The sequence below is a fragment of the Monodelphis domestica genome, chromosome 2, assembly GCF_027887165.1.
Source record: "Monodelphis domestica isolate mMonDom1 chromosome 2, mMonDom1.pri, whole genome shotgun sequence".
In the NCBI taxonomy this organism is placed as follows: Eukaryota; Metazoa; Chordata; class Mammalia; order Didelphimorphia; family Didelphidae; genus Monodelphis; species Monodelphis domestica.
This window is the reverse complement of record NC_077228.1, coordinates 99295232-99312817: the sequence shown is the minus strand read 5'-3', so window position 1 is coordinate 99312817 and position 17586 is coordinate 99295232. Positions and strand designations below refer to the sequence as shown.

The following is a 17586-nucleotide window of genomic DNA, read 5'->3' as shown; positions in this document are numbered from 1 at the left end:
TCAAACCTTTTGGGATGCAGCCAAAGCGGTAATCAGAGGCAAATTCATATCCCTGAAAGCTTATATTAACAAACAAGGGAGAGCAGAGATCAATCAATTGGAAATGCAATTGAAAAAACTCGAAAGCGATCAAATTAAAAACCCCCAGCAGAACACCAAATTAGAAATCCTAAAAATTAAGGGAGAAATTAATAAAATCGAAAGTGATAGAACTATTGATTTAATAAATAAGACAAGAAGCTGGTACTTTGAAAAAACAAACAAAATAGACAAAGTACTGGTCAATCTAATTAAAAAAAGGAAGGAAGAAAAGCAAATTCACAGCATTAAAGATGAAAAGGGGGACAGCACCTCCAATGAGGAGGAAATTAAGGCAATCATTAGAAATTACTTTGCCCAATTATATGGCAATAAATACACCAATTTAGGAGAAATGGATGAATATATACAAAAATACAAACTGCCTAGACTAACAGAAGAGGAAATAGAATTCTTAAATAATCCCATATCAGAAATTGAAATCCATCAAGCCATCAAAGAACTTCCTAAGAAAAAATCCCCAGGGCCTGATGGATTCACCTGTGAATTCTATCAAACATTCAGAGAACAGTTAATCCCAATACTATACAAACTATTTGACATAATAAGCAAAGAGGGAGTTCTACCAAACTCCTTTTACGACACAAACATGGTACTGATTCCAAAACCAGGCAGGTCAAAAACAGAGAAAGAAAACTATAGGCCAATCTCCCTAATGAATATAGATGCAAAAATCTTAAATAGGATACTAGCAAAAAGACTCCAGCAAGTGATCAGAAGGATCATTCACCATGATCAAGTAGGATTCATACCAGGGATGCAGGGCTGGTTCAACATTAGGAAAACCATCCACATAATTGACCACATCAACAAGCAAACTAGCAAGAACCACATGATTATCTCAATAGATGCAGAAAAAGCCTTTGATAAAATACAACACCCATTCCTATTAAAAACACTAGAAAGCATAGGAATAGAAGGGTCATTCCTAAAAATAATAAACAGCATATATCTAAAACCAACAGCTAATATCATCTGCAATGGGGATAAACTAGATGCATTCCCAATAAGATCAGGAGTGAAACAAGGATGCCCATTATCACCTCTACTATTTGACATTGTACTAGAAACACTAGCAGTAGCAATTAGAGAAGATAAAGGAATTGAAGGCATCAAAATAGGCAAGGAGGAGACCAAGTTATCACTCTTTGCGGATGACATGATGGTCTACTTAAAGAATCCTAGAGATTCAACCAAAAAGCTAATTGAAATAATCAACACTTTAGCAAAGTTTCAGGATACAAAATAAACCCACATAAATCATCAGCTTTTCTATATATCTCCAACACAGCTCAGCAGCAAGAACTAGAAAGAGAAATCCCATTCAAAATCACCTTAGACAAAATAAAATACCTAGGAATCTATCTCCCAAGACAAACACAGGAACTATATGAACACAACTACAAAACACTCGTCACACAACTAAAACTAGACCTGAACAAATGGAAAAACATTAACTGCTCATGGATAGGACGAGCCAATATAATAAAAATGACCATCCTACCCAAACTTATTTATCTATTTAGTGCCATACCCATTGAACCACCAAAATACTTCTTCACTGATTTAGAAAAAAACATAACAAAGTTCATTTGGAAGAACAAAAGATCAAGGATATCCAGGGAAATAATGAAAAAAAACACATACGATGGGGGCCTTGCAGTCCCTGACCTAAAACTATATTACAAAGCAGCAGTCATCAAAACAATTTGGTACTGGCTAAGAAACAGAAAGGAAGATCAGTGGAATAGACTGGGGGAAAGCGACCTCAGCAAGACAATATACGATAAACCCAAAGATCCCAGCTTTTGGGACAAAAATCCACTATTCGATAAAACTGCTGGGAAAATTGGAAGACAGTGTGGGAGAGACTAGGAATAGATCAACACCTCACACCCAACACCAAGATAAATTAAAAATGGGTGAGTGAATTAAACATAAAGAAGGAAACCATAAGTACATTGGGTAAACACAGAATAGTATACATGTCAGACCTTTGGGAGGGGAAAGGCTTTAAAACCAAGCAAGATATAGAAAGAATCACAAAATGTAAAATAAATAATTTTGACTACATCAAACTAAAAAGCTTTTGTACAAACAAAACCAATATAACTAAAATCAGAAGGGAAACAACAAATTGGGAAAAAATCTTCATAGAAACCTCTGACAGAGGTTTATTTACTCATATTTATAATGAGCTAAATCAATTGTACAAAAAATCAAGCCATTCTCCAATTGATAAATGGGCAAGGGAAATGGATAGGCAGTTCTCAGATAAAGAAATCAAAACTATTAACAAGCACATGAAGAAGTGCTCTACATCTCTTATAATCAGAGAGATGCAAATCAAAACAACTCTGAGGTATCACCTCACACCTAGCAGATTGGCTAACATTACAGCAAAGGAAAGTAATGAATGCTGGAGGGGATGTGGCAAAGTAGGGACATTAATTCATTGCTGGTGGAGTTGTGAATTGATCCAACCATTCTGGAGGGCAATTTGGAACTATGCCCAAAGGGCGACAAAAGAATATCTACCCTTTGACCCAGCCATAGCACTGCTGGGTCTGTATCCCAAAGAGATAATGGACAAAAAGACTTGTACAAAAATATTCATAGCTGCGCTCTTTGTGGTGGCCAAAAACTGGAAAACGAGGGGATGCCCATCAATTGGGGAATGGCTGAACAAACTGTGTTATATGTTGGTGATGGAGTACTATTGTGCTAAAAGGAATAATAAAGTGGAGAAGTTCCATGGAGACTGGAACAACCTCCAGGAAGTGATGCAGAGCGAGAGGAGCAGAACCAGGAGAACATTGTACACAGAGACTAATACACTGTGGTATAATCGAACATAATGGACTTCTCCATTAGTGGCGGTGTAATGTCCCTGAACAACTTGCAGGGATCCAGGAGAAAAAAACACCATTCATAAGCAAAGGATAAACTATGGGAGTGGAAACACCGAGAAAAAGCAACTGCCTGAATACAGAGGTTGAGGGGACATGACAGAGGATAGACTCTAAATGAACACTCTAATGCAAATACTATCAACAAAGCAATGGGTTCAAATCAAGAAAACATCTAATGCCCAGTGGACTTACGCGTCGGCTATGGGGGGTGGGGGGGAGGAAAAGAAAATGATCTATGTCTTTAACGAATAATGCTTGGAAATGATCAAATAAAATATATTAAAAAAAAAATTCTGAGTTCAAAAATCCCTCACCTTTCCCTCTGAGGCAGCAAGCAATTTGATATAGTTTATATATTGCAATCATTCAACACATCTCTCCATATTAGTAATTTTGTTAAAGAAAACAGATACAGTCAAAAACTCAAGAAAAAAGACTTAAAAATAGAATGCTTCAATCTGCATCCAGAGTCCAAGAATTCTTTCTTTGGAAGGGCATAACATTTTTTTTTAATCTGGAATCCTTTGGAATTATCTCATTCTGCTGAGAATAGCTAAATCATTCATAGTTGATCATCATACATTATTGCTATTACTGTGTATAATGTTCCCCTGGTTGTGTTCACTACACTTTGCTTTGTTCATGTAAGTGTGAACAAGTTTTTCTGAGTGTCCTCCTAACAATTTTTTGTAACACCATACTATTCAATCACAATGCTGTACCAAAACTTATTCAGCCATTCCACAGTTGATGGCTCATTTCATTTTCTAATTCTCTGATACCACAAAAAAAACCTGCTATGAATAATTTTGTGCAAATAGTTCATTTTCATTTTTTTTATCTCTTTGAGACAGAGACCTACCAATGGTACTACTGGCTAAAAACTATACAGATTTATCAACATTTGGGAATAGTTCCAAATTACTCTCCAGAATATTGGATCAGTTCATAACTCCATCAAAACTATGTTAGTGTTTCGATTTTCCCACATCCCCTCCAATATTTATTGCTTCCCTTTACTGTCACATTGGCCAATCTGATAGTATGACGTGGTATATAAGCATTATTTTAATTTGTATTTCTCTAATCAACATTGATTTAGAACTTTTCTATATGACTATAAATAGCTTTGATTTCTTCAACTGAAAACAGTCTTTTTATATCCTTTGTTCATTTAGCAGTTGAGGAATAATTTGTACCTTTATAAATTTGACTCAGTTCCCTATATATTCAAGAAATTAGGTCTTAATCAAAGAAATATTGCTATTAAACTTTTTTTTCAGTGTTCTGTTTTCTTTGGCTGCATTAGATTTGTTTGTGTAAAAACTTAAAAAATTTAATATAATCAAAACTAATCATTTTAAGTCTTTTAATACTGTCTTTTATTTGTTCCTATATTCTTTCCTTATTCTTACTTCTGAATGAAAAACTATTCCATGCTCCCTTAATTTGATCACGGTATCTTGCTTTATATCTAAATATTGTATCCATTTTGACCCCAACATAGAGTTAAGACTTTGATGACAAGCTATTTTTCCAGTTTTCTCAGCTTTTTTTTTTGTAAAATAATGAGTTCTTGTCAACAAAACTTGAATTTAGGGGTTTATCAAACCCTAGATTATAAATCATTTATTACTGTGTATGGTGTACTTAACCTATTCCACTTACCCACCACTCTATTTTTTAGCCAGTACCAGACAGCTTTGGTGTATAACTCTTCAGTCTTCCCATTTGTCCTTACTTATTTCCAAACATTACTCTTCTTCTGAACCAAAAATGACAACATACCTGTTTATAACTTTTTATACTATTGATTAATCCAGAGAAAATTAAATGTTTTTTATGGTCACAATAACTGAACTTTCATTAATGCCATTTTTGAACCTCTTCTACATTTCATCCTTTCTGATTCAGCTGTTTCATTCCATTTGGAAGCCATGCCTCTCCATCTGCTTTCCCTAGGTTGTGTTTCACAAAACACTGTAATACCCAAGGAACCTTTAATCCCAGGAAAGAGAAGAAGAATGCAGATAACTTTAAACTTCGGAGAAATAATAGCAACAGTATAGAAATCATTTTGTTCAAATACATAGCACATGTAGGTTTTTAGTGGGTAAGAGGAAATTGGGGGGGGTGGACATTTTTGAAAACAGATCCCTTGGACCCACTCATCCTAAACTTAATCTAGAGAGAACAAAACCTACAACAAAATTCACAAAATGTTCACAGAGCTCCTTTGAATGACCAATAATTCAATGTCAAAACACTATTTTGATGTTAAACCATTATTTTGCTCTACGGAACTGGTTAATGGAGTAAGTCGCTAAATTAATGTGAAGGATTTGGCACTGTAGAATCATTTGTTTGCAGAATATTTTAATATTAGAAGTTGGCCAAACCTCAAGTAAATATCCTTATGATTCCTTGATTTATGGCATATTTATATGGCATATTTTATATATTGAGAATATTAAGACCTTCTACAAAAAAAAAATTCCTCTAATACCTGATGTTCCATGTATGAGAAGAAAAGTAGGAAAAGTTCTCCCTGAATGGTGTCCAAGGTCCTCCAATGACTATCAGAGAAAGTCAGGGATAGAAGAGAGAATCCCATCTTGCCTTACAAATAGAATAGAAGAAAAAATCCAGACATGGCTTGAATGATGATATTTTCTAGTGGATAGGGATGATAAAGGGATGGGTTACATTCTGATTTGCCTTTTTAATTTTTTTAATGATCAAACAGCACATGAGTACAATTTAGTATTTTCAAGCATTTATACTATTTTTCCTTTATGTTTATCTTGCTGTTCTCATTTACTTTTTCCTTCCCTCAGTCCTGAGAGAGACTTTCTATGTAAAAAAAAAAAGTATTACATTCTATTTACTCCCTGTACCCTGCCTCATTCAAGGTAATATCTCTTTTTTTGTTATAATCTCTCTTTCCTATTTTTGTTTGCATAATACATTCTCCTCAACTTGTGACATATTACAAATTAAGGCTAAGGAGAAAAAGTGAACTATTAGACCTCCTTGATAGCAAAGGCCTTCCACTGACCTTTTATACATCCTCACTTTTCTTGGCATCTCTACAGACTGATTTGCTTTTTGAAAACAAACATAAAATAGATTAAAAAAAACTGGTAATGTATTAGGATTACTTACTTAGCCTTTCACAATTTGGAGCAATAGACCAGCCATTTTTGGTGCATGTAATTTTGTCATGATTATTTTGAAGACTGTGGCCTGGATAACATTCAACTCTTATCACTTCACCTTCATTAAAAGTTTGTTTTCTTGGTAAAAATTGGCCATTTGGTATTGAATTAAGGGAGCACTGTCCTGTAGAACACACAAAAATTGAACATAAAATAATGTTAAAGGAGTAATGTTTCATGACCACATCTGCAAGAAAAAAGAAGATAAATTATAATGGACAAAGAAATTCATTAAGTATTGTTTCTATATAAGGTTGGAAGAGAAAATTATCAATCTATTACTAAACATTTTAAAATACTTATGTGCAGATAATTGTGATAGGCATTTCATTAATGTGTAAAAGACAGTAATTATGTATAAATATATGTAAATATATATGATAAATACAAAGAGAATAAATAAAATAAGCATAAAGTAAAATGTAGATTGGAAAGGAGGGTTCAAGCCCTTTTGGAAAACAGGAAAGATATGTAGAAAGTGATACCCAAACTAAATTTTGAAGCAAGGATTTTTGTGTATGAGTTCAGTGTATGAGAGTTGACATAAGTGTTATAGAATAAACCAGGGTGCTATATGGATGTTTGTAGGTTCACAAGATAATATTTTGGGCCAGTATCAGAAGACACAGGGTTTGGGGAAGGCCAACAGTTTATGGGTAACAAGATAACAAATAAGCAGGTTTAGAAACACAGGATTGTTTGTTTATTTAGACAAAGGAATATATGGAAGAGAATGAGGATAAATCTGATCTATAGTATTTATCTAACCCTCCCAATCAATCTATAGTAGATCCCTTATGAGAAATCTCCTGAGAAAGATTATATAACTACTCTGCCATTTCAATCGCTACCTTAAATCTTAGTCCCTAATATGTAAATACACTCCACTAACCAAAATCCTCTTGGATAGGAATAGAAGAAATTAGGGTGGAAGTTAAACAGGAAGTTAAACAGGCTTTGGGAAAGTTCTCACCAACAGATGATGTTGGTATATCTCTCAGCTATCAGGATAACACAAGAACAAGTTGGTATGTAGCAGAAGGACAGCCATGGAAGAGACACCAAGTTTCCTAGGTCCACCCTAGGATCCAAGCCAGGACCCTCTCCTAAACTGTCTGTTAGAAAACAGTCACTTCTGCAGAATTCTCGAACTTTCTCCTGCCCCTGCATCCTTTTCAGATCCTACTGAAATTCTCTCTTTCCTTATAACAGAGTGGTCCATGCCAATGCATAAGATAGGATATGGGATGAAATTATTGAGGAAGAAAGAGGTCAGTTTGGAAAGATGAGAGAGGATGGAATGTGAAGTAACATTCAATGAGGTTTGAAATTTGGTTGGCATCATGTTGTGAAGGACATCGAAAGCTATATCTTACAAGAAAAGATATTAAAAGACAAACCATTTAAATTAACCACAGATAGAATAAAAATATAGGAGAATATCTACCAAAACAAATCCAGAAACTGTTTGAACACAATTATAAAATACTTTTTATATAAATAAAGTCAGTCAGTGTTAGATGACTGGAGAAATGTTGTTTGTCTGTGGATAGAACCAATATAATTAAAATGACAGTCTTAGCTAAGCTAATCTATGTATTCAATACCACCCCAACTAAATTACCAAAAAATACCAAAGTATTTTTCTGTGGTTATATGATTCATGTTCTTTACCTCCCCATTCCCTCCCCCTTCTTGGAGCTGATAAGCAATTCCACTGGTTTATACATATATTATCACTCAATACCCATTTCCATATTTTTTATTTTTGTTAGAGTAATCTTTTAAAACCAAAACTCCAAATCCTAATCTCATATAAACAAGTGATGAATCATCTGTTTTTTTATCGGTGTTTCTATTTCCATTGTTCTTTCTAACAATATGGATAGCATCCTTTCTCATAAGTCCCTCAGGATTGTCCTGGATCATTGCATTGCTATTAGCACCAACAGCTATTACACATGAGTGTGCCACAATGTATCAGTTTCTTTGTACAATGTTCTGATTCTGCTCATTTCACTACACTTCAGTTTATGGAGGTCTTTCCAGTTCATGTAGAAATCAAGTAGTTTATCATTCTTTATAGTACAATAGTATTTCATCACCATCATATACCACAATTTGTTCAGTCATTCCCCAATCGATAGGCACTCCCTCATTTTCCATTTTTTTTGCCACCATAAAGAGTGCAGCTATGAATATTTTTGTACAATCATTTTTATTATCTCTTTGTATTACAACTTGTAATTTTATTGCTGGATCAAAGGACACGCATTCCTTTAAAGCCCTTTGGCATAATTCCAAATTGCCTTCCAGAATGGTTGGATCAATTCACAACTTTACCAGCAATGCATTAGTGTCCCAATTTTGCCACATCCGTTACAAATTTTATTATTTTCCTTTATTGTCATGTTGGAGAATCTGCTAGGTACCTCAGAGGTTTTTGATCTGCATTTCTCTGATCAAGAATGATTGAGAACATTTTTCTTTTGATTTTTGATAGTTTTGATTTCATCTGAAAACTACCTATTCATATCATATCCCTTGACCACTTGTCATTTAGGGATTGGCTTAATTTCTTGTACATTTGATTTAGTTCCTTACAAAATTGAGAAATTAGACCTTAATCAGAGAATTATGTTATAAATTTTTTCAGAGTTTGTTGCTTCCCTTCTTATATTGGTTTTGTTGGTACAAAACCTTTTTAATTTAATATAATTGAAATTATTGATTTTATATGTTGTAATGTTTTCTATCTCTTCCTTGGTCTTAAATTCTTTCCTTACTCATAGATCTGACAGGCTTACTATTTTTTCCCCTAATTGACTTATAATTTCCTTCTCTATGTTTAAGTCAATTAACCATTTTGAATTTATTTTGGTATAGAATGTGAGACATTAATCTAAAGGTAAATATTCCCACATCATTTTCCAATTTTGCCAGCAGTTTTTCTGAAATAGTGGGTTCCTGTCCCCAAAACTGGGATCTTTGGGCTTATGAGGTCATTTAGTTCTAGTGCATTCCATTGATTATCCTCCCACCCCACCCCCTTCTTTCTCTGAGCTGGTACCAGATGATTTTAATGATCATTGCTTTATAGTGCACTTTATATATGGTACTGCTACATCACCATCCTTCACATTTTTTTTATTTTTTATTTTTTGTTCTTATATGAACATTGTTATTCTTTTTTCTAATTCTATGAAAAAAAATTTTGGAAGTTTGATTGGCATGGCAATGAAATTAGGTAGGATTGTCATTTTTATAAGCTCATCTTACCCTTGAGCAATTAATGTTTTTGCAATTGTTTAAATCTAGTTTTATTTATGTGAAAATGTTTTGTAGTTGTATTCATATAATTCCTATGTTTGTCTTGGCAAATAATTTCTAAATATTTTATATTATCTATAGTGATTTTAATTCAGCTTTCTCTTTGTAAATCACTGAGTTTTGTTGGGAATATATAGAAATATTGCTGATTAATATGAGGTTGTTTTTGTATGCTACAACTTTGCTAAAGTTGTTATTTCCACTAGCTTTTTAGTTGATTTTCTCAGATTCTCTAAGTATACCATCATATCATCTGAAAAGAGGGATAGTTTAGTTTTCTCATTGCCTACGTTCATCCCTTCAATTTCTTTTTCTTCTCTAATTGCTACTGATAGCATTTCTAGCACAATATTAAATAGTAGTAGTGATAATGGTTATCTTTGCTTCTATCCTGATCTTACTGGGAAGGTTTCTAAATTGTCTGTTTAGATTTCTAAACTGGAAAGAAGACATGATATTCAACCAATGGCACTTGCCCCTCTCCAGGAATCTAATTATCATTCCATTACCTGCCTATACTATGAGAAGAAGGGCCACAGAATGATAGAGTATAGAACTTTATTCAAGGCAATCAGAAGGAATATTCAGTTTAATAACAATTACCGAAATGATAATTATAGAAGTAACTATAATAATGATAAAGGAAACCACAACTTTAGGATTAATGACTATAGGAATTGATATTGGGAACATGATAACTCAAACCAAATGACTCCACAACAATATAACTTCAGTTGTACTCATCCAAAAAATATTTGGTGTGCTAATGCCCCTCAGGGGGGTGCCTTTCAGGGGGGTGCCCAAGGAACTTCTTAAATACTATGAAAGTGTTCGGGGGCGGGGCTGTGGCACAGGAATCAGAGGATACAATCTTTAATTTTTTGGACCCAGATGTCCTACTACCTGATGTTCCTATCCACTGCCCCCCCATACTAATGAGCCCCATGTTACCTTAAAGGTGGGTAACACCTATTATTATTGTCTTTTGGACACTGGAGCTTCCAGGTCTGTATTAAAGAGTACACCTGATTTACATTGTTATTCCATTGGCTCAGAGAATGTAATTGGAGTGTCAGGGATACCCCAAAGAGTTAAAAAGCTTTCCCCTAGAATGGTGTCTGTAGGGCACCTAGAGGTATGATACTTCCTTTTGATGCCTGACTCCCCTTTAAATTTGATGGGGAGGGACCTTCTATGCAAACTCAGATCCACAATAACTTGCTCCCCAGATGGTTCTTTATCATTGGAAGTACATTAAAATTACTCCCTATACTTCTCTCAGAGCATCAGGAAGGGAAAGGGCATCCCACCTTTGTAATACCTGCAGATATACCGGCGTCTCGTTTGGTCACAGCTTCTTCCAATGTAGGCTTATTTAAATAGGCTGTTCCAGTGCAGATAAAAACTAAATCTAGCCCATCCCTTTCCATTCCTCAGTATCCCCTCTCAAAAGAGGCAATTGAAGGTATTACCCCAGTAATAAACTCCTTAATTGACTGGGGAATAATAATCCTTTTTTAAATCTGAATAGAATTTTCCCATAGCTCTGGAACTATGGTTCCAGAGAGGATTTTTAACCTCAGCTGGAAAATCTATAACTAATACAGAAATTATTAATGGAGTTCTTTCTGCTCTTCAGCTACCTGAAACCCTAGCTGTTGTTCATTGCTCTGCCCATACAGGTGGCACTGACCTTGTCTCTAGGGGGAGTGATCAAGCAGATGCCGCTGCAAAGGTAGCAGTCATAGAGGGGCCTGAATTAATTTTAATATTTACAACCACTGATGACTTAAATTTATCACTTTCCCATAATGAAAAGGAAGTGGGAAAATGGAAAGAAAAATTCAAAGCAAAACAGATTAATGGAGTATGGTTGTCATCTGAAGGAAAACCCCTGCTCCCTAGAAGTTTCTATCACCAAATTTGCCAATCTCTTCATAAAAATGGTCACTTCAGTACCCAGGGCATCAAGGACTCTGTTATCAGAGTATGGATAGCCCATGGTATAAATACTATAGCATCTAAAGTGTATACAGCCTGCTCTACCTGCCAAGCATACAATCAGCATGCATTTCGTGGCAAAGCCTTTGGTGGGTGTACTCTGGCTTATACACATTTTGAGCACCTACAGATAGATTTCATAACAATGCCAAAGGCTAGACGTTAGATCAACTGACCAGATGGCTGAAAGCATTTCCTGCAACCCTAGCCACAGCGGCTTTTGTGGCTAAGGTTCTTTTAAAATAAATTATTCCTCTCTTTGGCCTGCCAGCATGTATTGATTCAGATAGAGGAAGTCATTTTACTGATTCTGTCCTGAATCAGATATATTCATGTACCATATCATCCCTAGAGCTTAGGCCAAGTTGAAAGAATGAACATAGAACTTAAAACTATGATTGGTAAATTATGCCCTGAGACACATCTAAAATGGCCTAAAATTCTCCCTCTGACACAATTTTATCTTAGAAGCAGGCCCAGGGAAGACCTACACCTCTCAACATTTGAGATGCTTTTTGGACATCCACCTATACAGGCTAATACTTTCTCCCCTGCATATACATCGCTATTAGGGGGAGATACTATTATTGCTTCCTATATGGAAATTTCAGCACAAACTGCATTAACTCCATGAATCTGGAACTACAGTACAAACTGGACCACTAGACATTTCACTTCATGAGCTGCACCCAGGAGACAAGTTGTATATTAAGAATTTCCAGTGTACTGGAGCAACACAGCCTTCCTGGGAAGGGCTATTCCAAATATTGTTAACTACTCCAACATCTATCATGATTGGGGAGAAGGACTCTTGGATTCATAGCTCACATGTAAAGATAGCATCTTTTGTTGAGATTAATTGACTGTATCCTATCTCATGCATTAGAGATAATAATCCATTGACAAGTGGATGCTGTCTTTTGAGAAGATATTGAAATCCTGATTTTCCCCCTAATTTTTATTATCGCTTTTCTTTTCTTTTTATTAGAATATTTGATTTTTTCCCTTTTTTTCTCATCTCTTATACTAAAGGTACACACAATTTATTTTTCTGCACAAATATAAGCTTATATATACTTGCTATGATATAAATGCATAACCAGAAGTTTTAATCTGTGGGAACCTATTTATTGATAAAATGTTTTGGTACTGTGATTAATGTTTGTGTCTGATTCTAGGAAATGGGATAAAAACAAGGAGTGCAGACTTAACCTGAATAGTGTCCATAAGAGCACACAGGAAAGAATAGTGTGAGATTCGAGGTTAAGATGCTTGGCATACGTTAAGTCATAGGACTTCCTTGTAGCTACACTCTTTGTGAAGTACTCAGACAAGTACCAAAATTTGACTATAATCCTGGCTCCCCATAACCCTGAGAATAATACAAAATAAGACCAGGGAATGACACTTCCCTATCAAAATAAAATTCTAGTTCTTTTTCTTCTTATACTATGGCAACTTCCTATAGTCTTGGCTGCTAATGGGTAAATGAAATATTGCTGCATTCTGTCCTACAGACTTGTGGGATAGAAATTACATTAAATTGGACCTGTACAAGTGACCATTATGAATTTATTTTTGTTTACTCAACATTTTATATACATAGATTTTGATATTTTGATTCTGATTTTGAATTTTTTTCTTTCTCCCCAAAGTTTAACTTTCTTCTATTTTTTTCTTCATGTTTTTTGTTTCAGTTTTTTTCCCCTCTCTTCTCTTCTTTTGATAATTGACTCATACAACCCCATAACTCAACAATGCATCCTTGAGCTGAACTGGATGTTTCTTAACACCCACTTCAGGGGTGGGAATGTATTTTTTAAAAAATCCAAGATTTTGAAATTTTGTTAGAAAAAAGATCTTCAAGGAATATGCTTGCTAACTCCTAAATCCAGAGAACGAACTGTTTCAGAAAGATGCCAGAAAACCTACATCGAGAAGATCCAGAATGAACTTTGGGTGTGGGTAATTGAACTGAAGTTTGATTGAACATTTATTTGAATGTATACTCCTATACCAAAAGTGGACTGCACCCTAATATGTTTTTGTCAATGCGTCCAGCAAACATTAGTTTTTCTGTCTGTCTTTCTTCTATTTCCCTCTTCTAGGTAACTATTGTAGTTTCCTCTTTATGTATGCACCTGCAGTTAGACAATTTGGAGGTGCAGGATGATTATATTTAGTGATCAATTGGGGAGACTAGTCTCCCAATCATCATCAGGGGGGATTTTGAACTTTAGATTACTCTAACCTACTTAGTCTAACAAAAAGAGGAATGTCAAACCCATACTTAAGGATTACATATTTAGGAGGATGTACCTATGACAGATATGTGCTAGCAAATGACAAATCAAAAACAATGACAGACCCCTGGACTGTCCTAAGTCAATCTTAAGTTACCTGTGGTACAGGTGAGATGCAGGAAAGTGATCCAACATCTTGATGTGGTGGCAGATATTGTCTGGTTTGGCTTTGAGTTTCCTCTTGATACTATACTGGGAGAAGCTGAGTAGCTAATTCATGTTCAGCCATCTTAGCTGAGCCCTCTTGGAGTTTAGGTTGATTCCTTCCCCTTTACCTTCCAACACTATCCTCTTAGAGAAAGCCTCTAAACTTTCCCCTGGAACAGGCCAGGTGGGAGAAATCCTACACCTTTTCCCTCTGCCTTCTCCTTAAATTCTTTCCTCTATATTAATTAAAATCATCATAAATTTCCAGCTGACTTAGGTATTTTTATTCTGGGATATACCCTGGTGACCTAAATTTAATTTAGTTAGGCCACAACCCTAAAATTATCCTTCCAAAGTCTTGATGATTCCACTTCCATGACATTTCTCCTATATTTCCCTTTATCCCAAAAGACATATAGTCATTATTCCACTTTATGTCCACATAACTTCTTGCCTATACTACTGAAAGGGACTCTTAATTGTCCTGGCTGCTTCATCTCACGTTGTCTTCAAACCATCCTCTATAGTAGTAGTAGTAGTAGTCTCTCAGTAACCGAGGATGACAATTGTCTTTGTGCTTTTTTTGTGTACAAAGACACCTGTGCATGAAGATTCAAGTGGAAAAGTCAATGCACAAAGACAGTCCCACTCTCTCGGCGTTGGAAGCCTGGGTCCATTGGCACAAAAAGTCATTACACCTGGAGACTTCCTCGGCTGCATTGGATGGCCATGTTGTCTTTTGTGCTCCAACACACCCTAAGCACTCCACAGTGCTTTGCTGCATCGCCATCTCAGCCGTTGAACTTTCTTGTTGGTTTCTTCCGCCTGTTCCGCCGAAGCAGTCTTCACATGCTGGGTGAGCAAAGCCCTGGTTCACCAGGGGTCTGAGACCCGATGGCTACCCTCACAAGGTTTAGCCAGCCTGTTGAAGCCCTTGCCCGGGGTGTGGCCATTGCCGCATGCTAGCAGCTACTGGGAGCCACAAGTGAGAGCTGGGGGTCAGGTGAGGGTCAGAGGCTGGAGAGCTGCCCTAGGAGGGCACGACAAGCCCTCCATACCAAAGATATTAGTCCTCCCTGAGGACCCCATACACCCCCATCCTCTATACATCAGCCAAATTATTGTTTCTAATACACAGATGTGATAACATCATTTGTTCACTCAAATAATCCAAGACATCTCTATTTCTAATATAAAAAATTATTGGTCAAGAATATGAAGTTTCTCAACATCTGGCTCCCATCTACCTTTCCAAATGTTTCATTTTAGTCTCCTTCCTACAATTAACATTTCAGCCAAACTGTACTAGAAGTTGATTCTGAAAGCAACATGATCCCTCTCATCTCCAGGACTTTGAATGGGCTATCTCCCATGTCTAGCATATATTTCTTCCTCATCTTTGCCTCTTAAAGAGACAAGCTTTCTTCAAGTAAGTTTTTACCTCCTACATGAAATGTTCAAGTTGTTACTTTCTTCCTGCTTATTTTTAAAAATTCATATGAGAATATAATGAATGTTCATATTCATACTATACTATTCACATGTTTTGCTTTTTTGTCAGGGAGAAATTTGTTATATCTTTTCATAGAAGCATGAAAATATAGGTTGGAACAAAGGCCAAAATGAGAAAATTAAAAAAAAAATATTTAGACTGAATATGGTGATATTTTTAAAAGAGATAAAAAAGATTGCAATGTAATGTTCTTAATTCTCATAGCATGTCATTTTGGCATATTTTTCATAAATTAGAATAAAATGTGTTTCTGGTATCACCACTATCAGAAAAGTATGGTTGGGGATGGAAAAGCATGCTATGATGCCAATAGTCCCGATGAGGGCTCCGATTAGGGCTTTCTGCAGTTAACACATAGCATTTTAAATTAGTAAACTTTTTGCTTGTAAGTAAATCTCCTTGGAGGAGGAATAGGAGAAAGATAAATAGCCAGAAAGAGAGTATAAAGGATTAGAGAGTTAGAGAGGGAGACTGAGGAGGGGAGGGAGAAAGAGATAGAAATAGAGAGTGACTGAAATATACACATATTTATATACACAAAGAGAGAATTAGAGAGGGTGAGAGAGAGACAGAGAGAGAGAGAGAGAGAGAGAGAGAGAGAGAGAGAGAGAGAGAGAGAGAGAGAGAGAGAGAGAGAGATAGAAAATGAGATAGACACAGAGACAGAGACAGAGAAAGATTCACATGAAGTTCCTATGAAGCAGTTCCATTGTGGGGATATGGTTATCTTATGTAGTTTTTCCTATGTATCTCTGTGCTCCACCATATTTTGTGTTCTTAAAAAAAAGGTTTTCTGTGGACCTTTTCTGTCAAGCTGAGATCTTAAATATGGAGAGGACCAAAGAATTCTATGATAGAAGTAGACTGAGTTTCTTAAAAGCTGTATCCTTGCTTATTTTAAAGACATTCTTTATTCTTCTGAGTGTGCTTTTATCAATTAACAGTTAGGGCTTGTAGAGGTAAGTCATGGCATTGTGATCTAAAACTCATACAAATAATGTATGTTATAGGACATTATTTATTGAAGAAAATACTATATTTGATTTATACCACACCCAATTAAAAGACATGGCTGTCTGGTGAATAATTTTAGGAAATGTTTGAATATTCTGCAAACACAGTCTAAAAGGATCACTCTACAGAATGACTCCATACCTTTCAACTCCTTTCCTCATTTCTCAGAGCTTTGTTTTCTGTAGTTACAAAATAAATTGACCAAAAAGGGCTACCTTATATTTATAGAGGGAAATAATGAAATGATATTTTATTTAGATAATTGTTTTGACAATTTCTAGATTAAAGTATCTAACTAAATGCACATTTTCATGCATAGAGAAGAAAATTGCATTAAATATCATTAATTAAATTGTTATTTTTTCTAGATATCATATCATTCAAAATGATTTAATATAATTGCCACAATCTAACAGTTTATGACAAATTCTGACTCAGAAATTTTCATTCCTATTTAAAGACTACATACTGGCTAGTATTCAAATGAATGGAAAAATTCAGTTGAGTTTTTTTGTTTAATTTTTTGTTCTGATTACCATGACGAAAGAAGGCTGATAACATATTTAACATTATTGTAATGTTCATTATTTTGATCATTAATATTGTTTTTCTGATAGAAGACTATGTGAAGAATATAGTCTAAAGGTAAGTAATTTGTCTTCATCCTGTTTGTTTTCAGATGTCTTTTGGATAGTATGTCATTGGGGAATTAAATTGAGGAGGAAAGTTTGAGATGAGAAGGTAAACTAGAGAGGAAAATGTGTTCTAAGAGGCTACTGAAATACTCTAGGCAAGAGGTAATCATGATGTGGATTATGCTTATGGTGTAGGAAAGTAAGCAGGGATACATACAACAGATATTTTGGAGAAATCGTTAACTAGACATGGCAATGTATTAGATGTGTGGATTGTAGTACCAAAAAGGTAAAATGTGATATTGGTTTTATATGCAGAGAGCAGGAGAATTTTAGTGCTATCAAGGCTCATGAAAATAGCAGAATTTGGGGTCTGGGGCAATTAAAGTTTTCCATTTTAGACATATATTGAGT

The 17586-nt window shown here is 35.3% G+C and overlaps 1 protein-coding gene across 4 annotated transcripts in view; it reads right to left on the bottom strand.

Moving 5' to 3' along the window:
- Positions 1 to 17586, bottom strand: part of LOC100026519 (complement factor H-like) — an 86264-nt gene that overhangs the window by 65191 nt on the left and 3487 nt on the right. For all 4 annotated transcript variants that reach the window (XM_056815684.1, XM_007481006.2, XM_056815686.1 and 1 more), the window contains one exon: positions 6177 to 6353. In XM_056815684.1, the coding sequence (XP_056671662.1) occupies positions 6177 to 6353 (177 nt within the window). The remainder of the gene's footprint in view (positions 1 to 6176; positions 6354 to 17586) is intronic.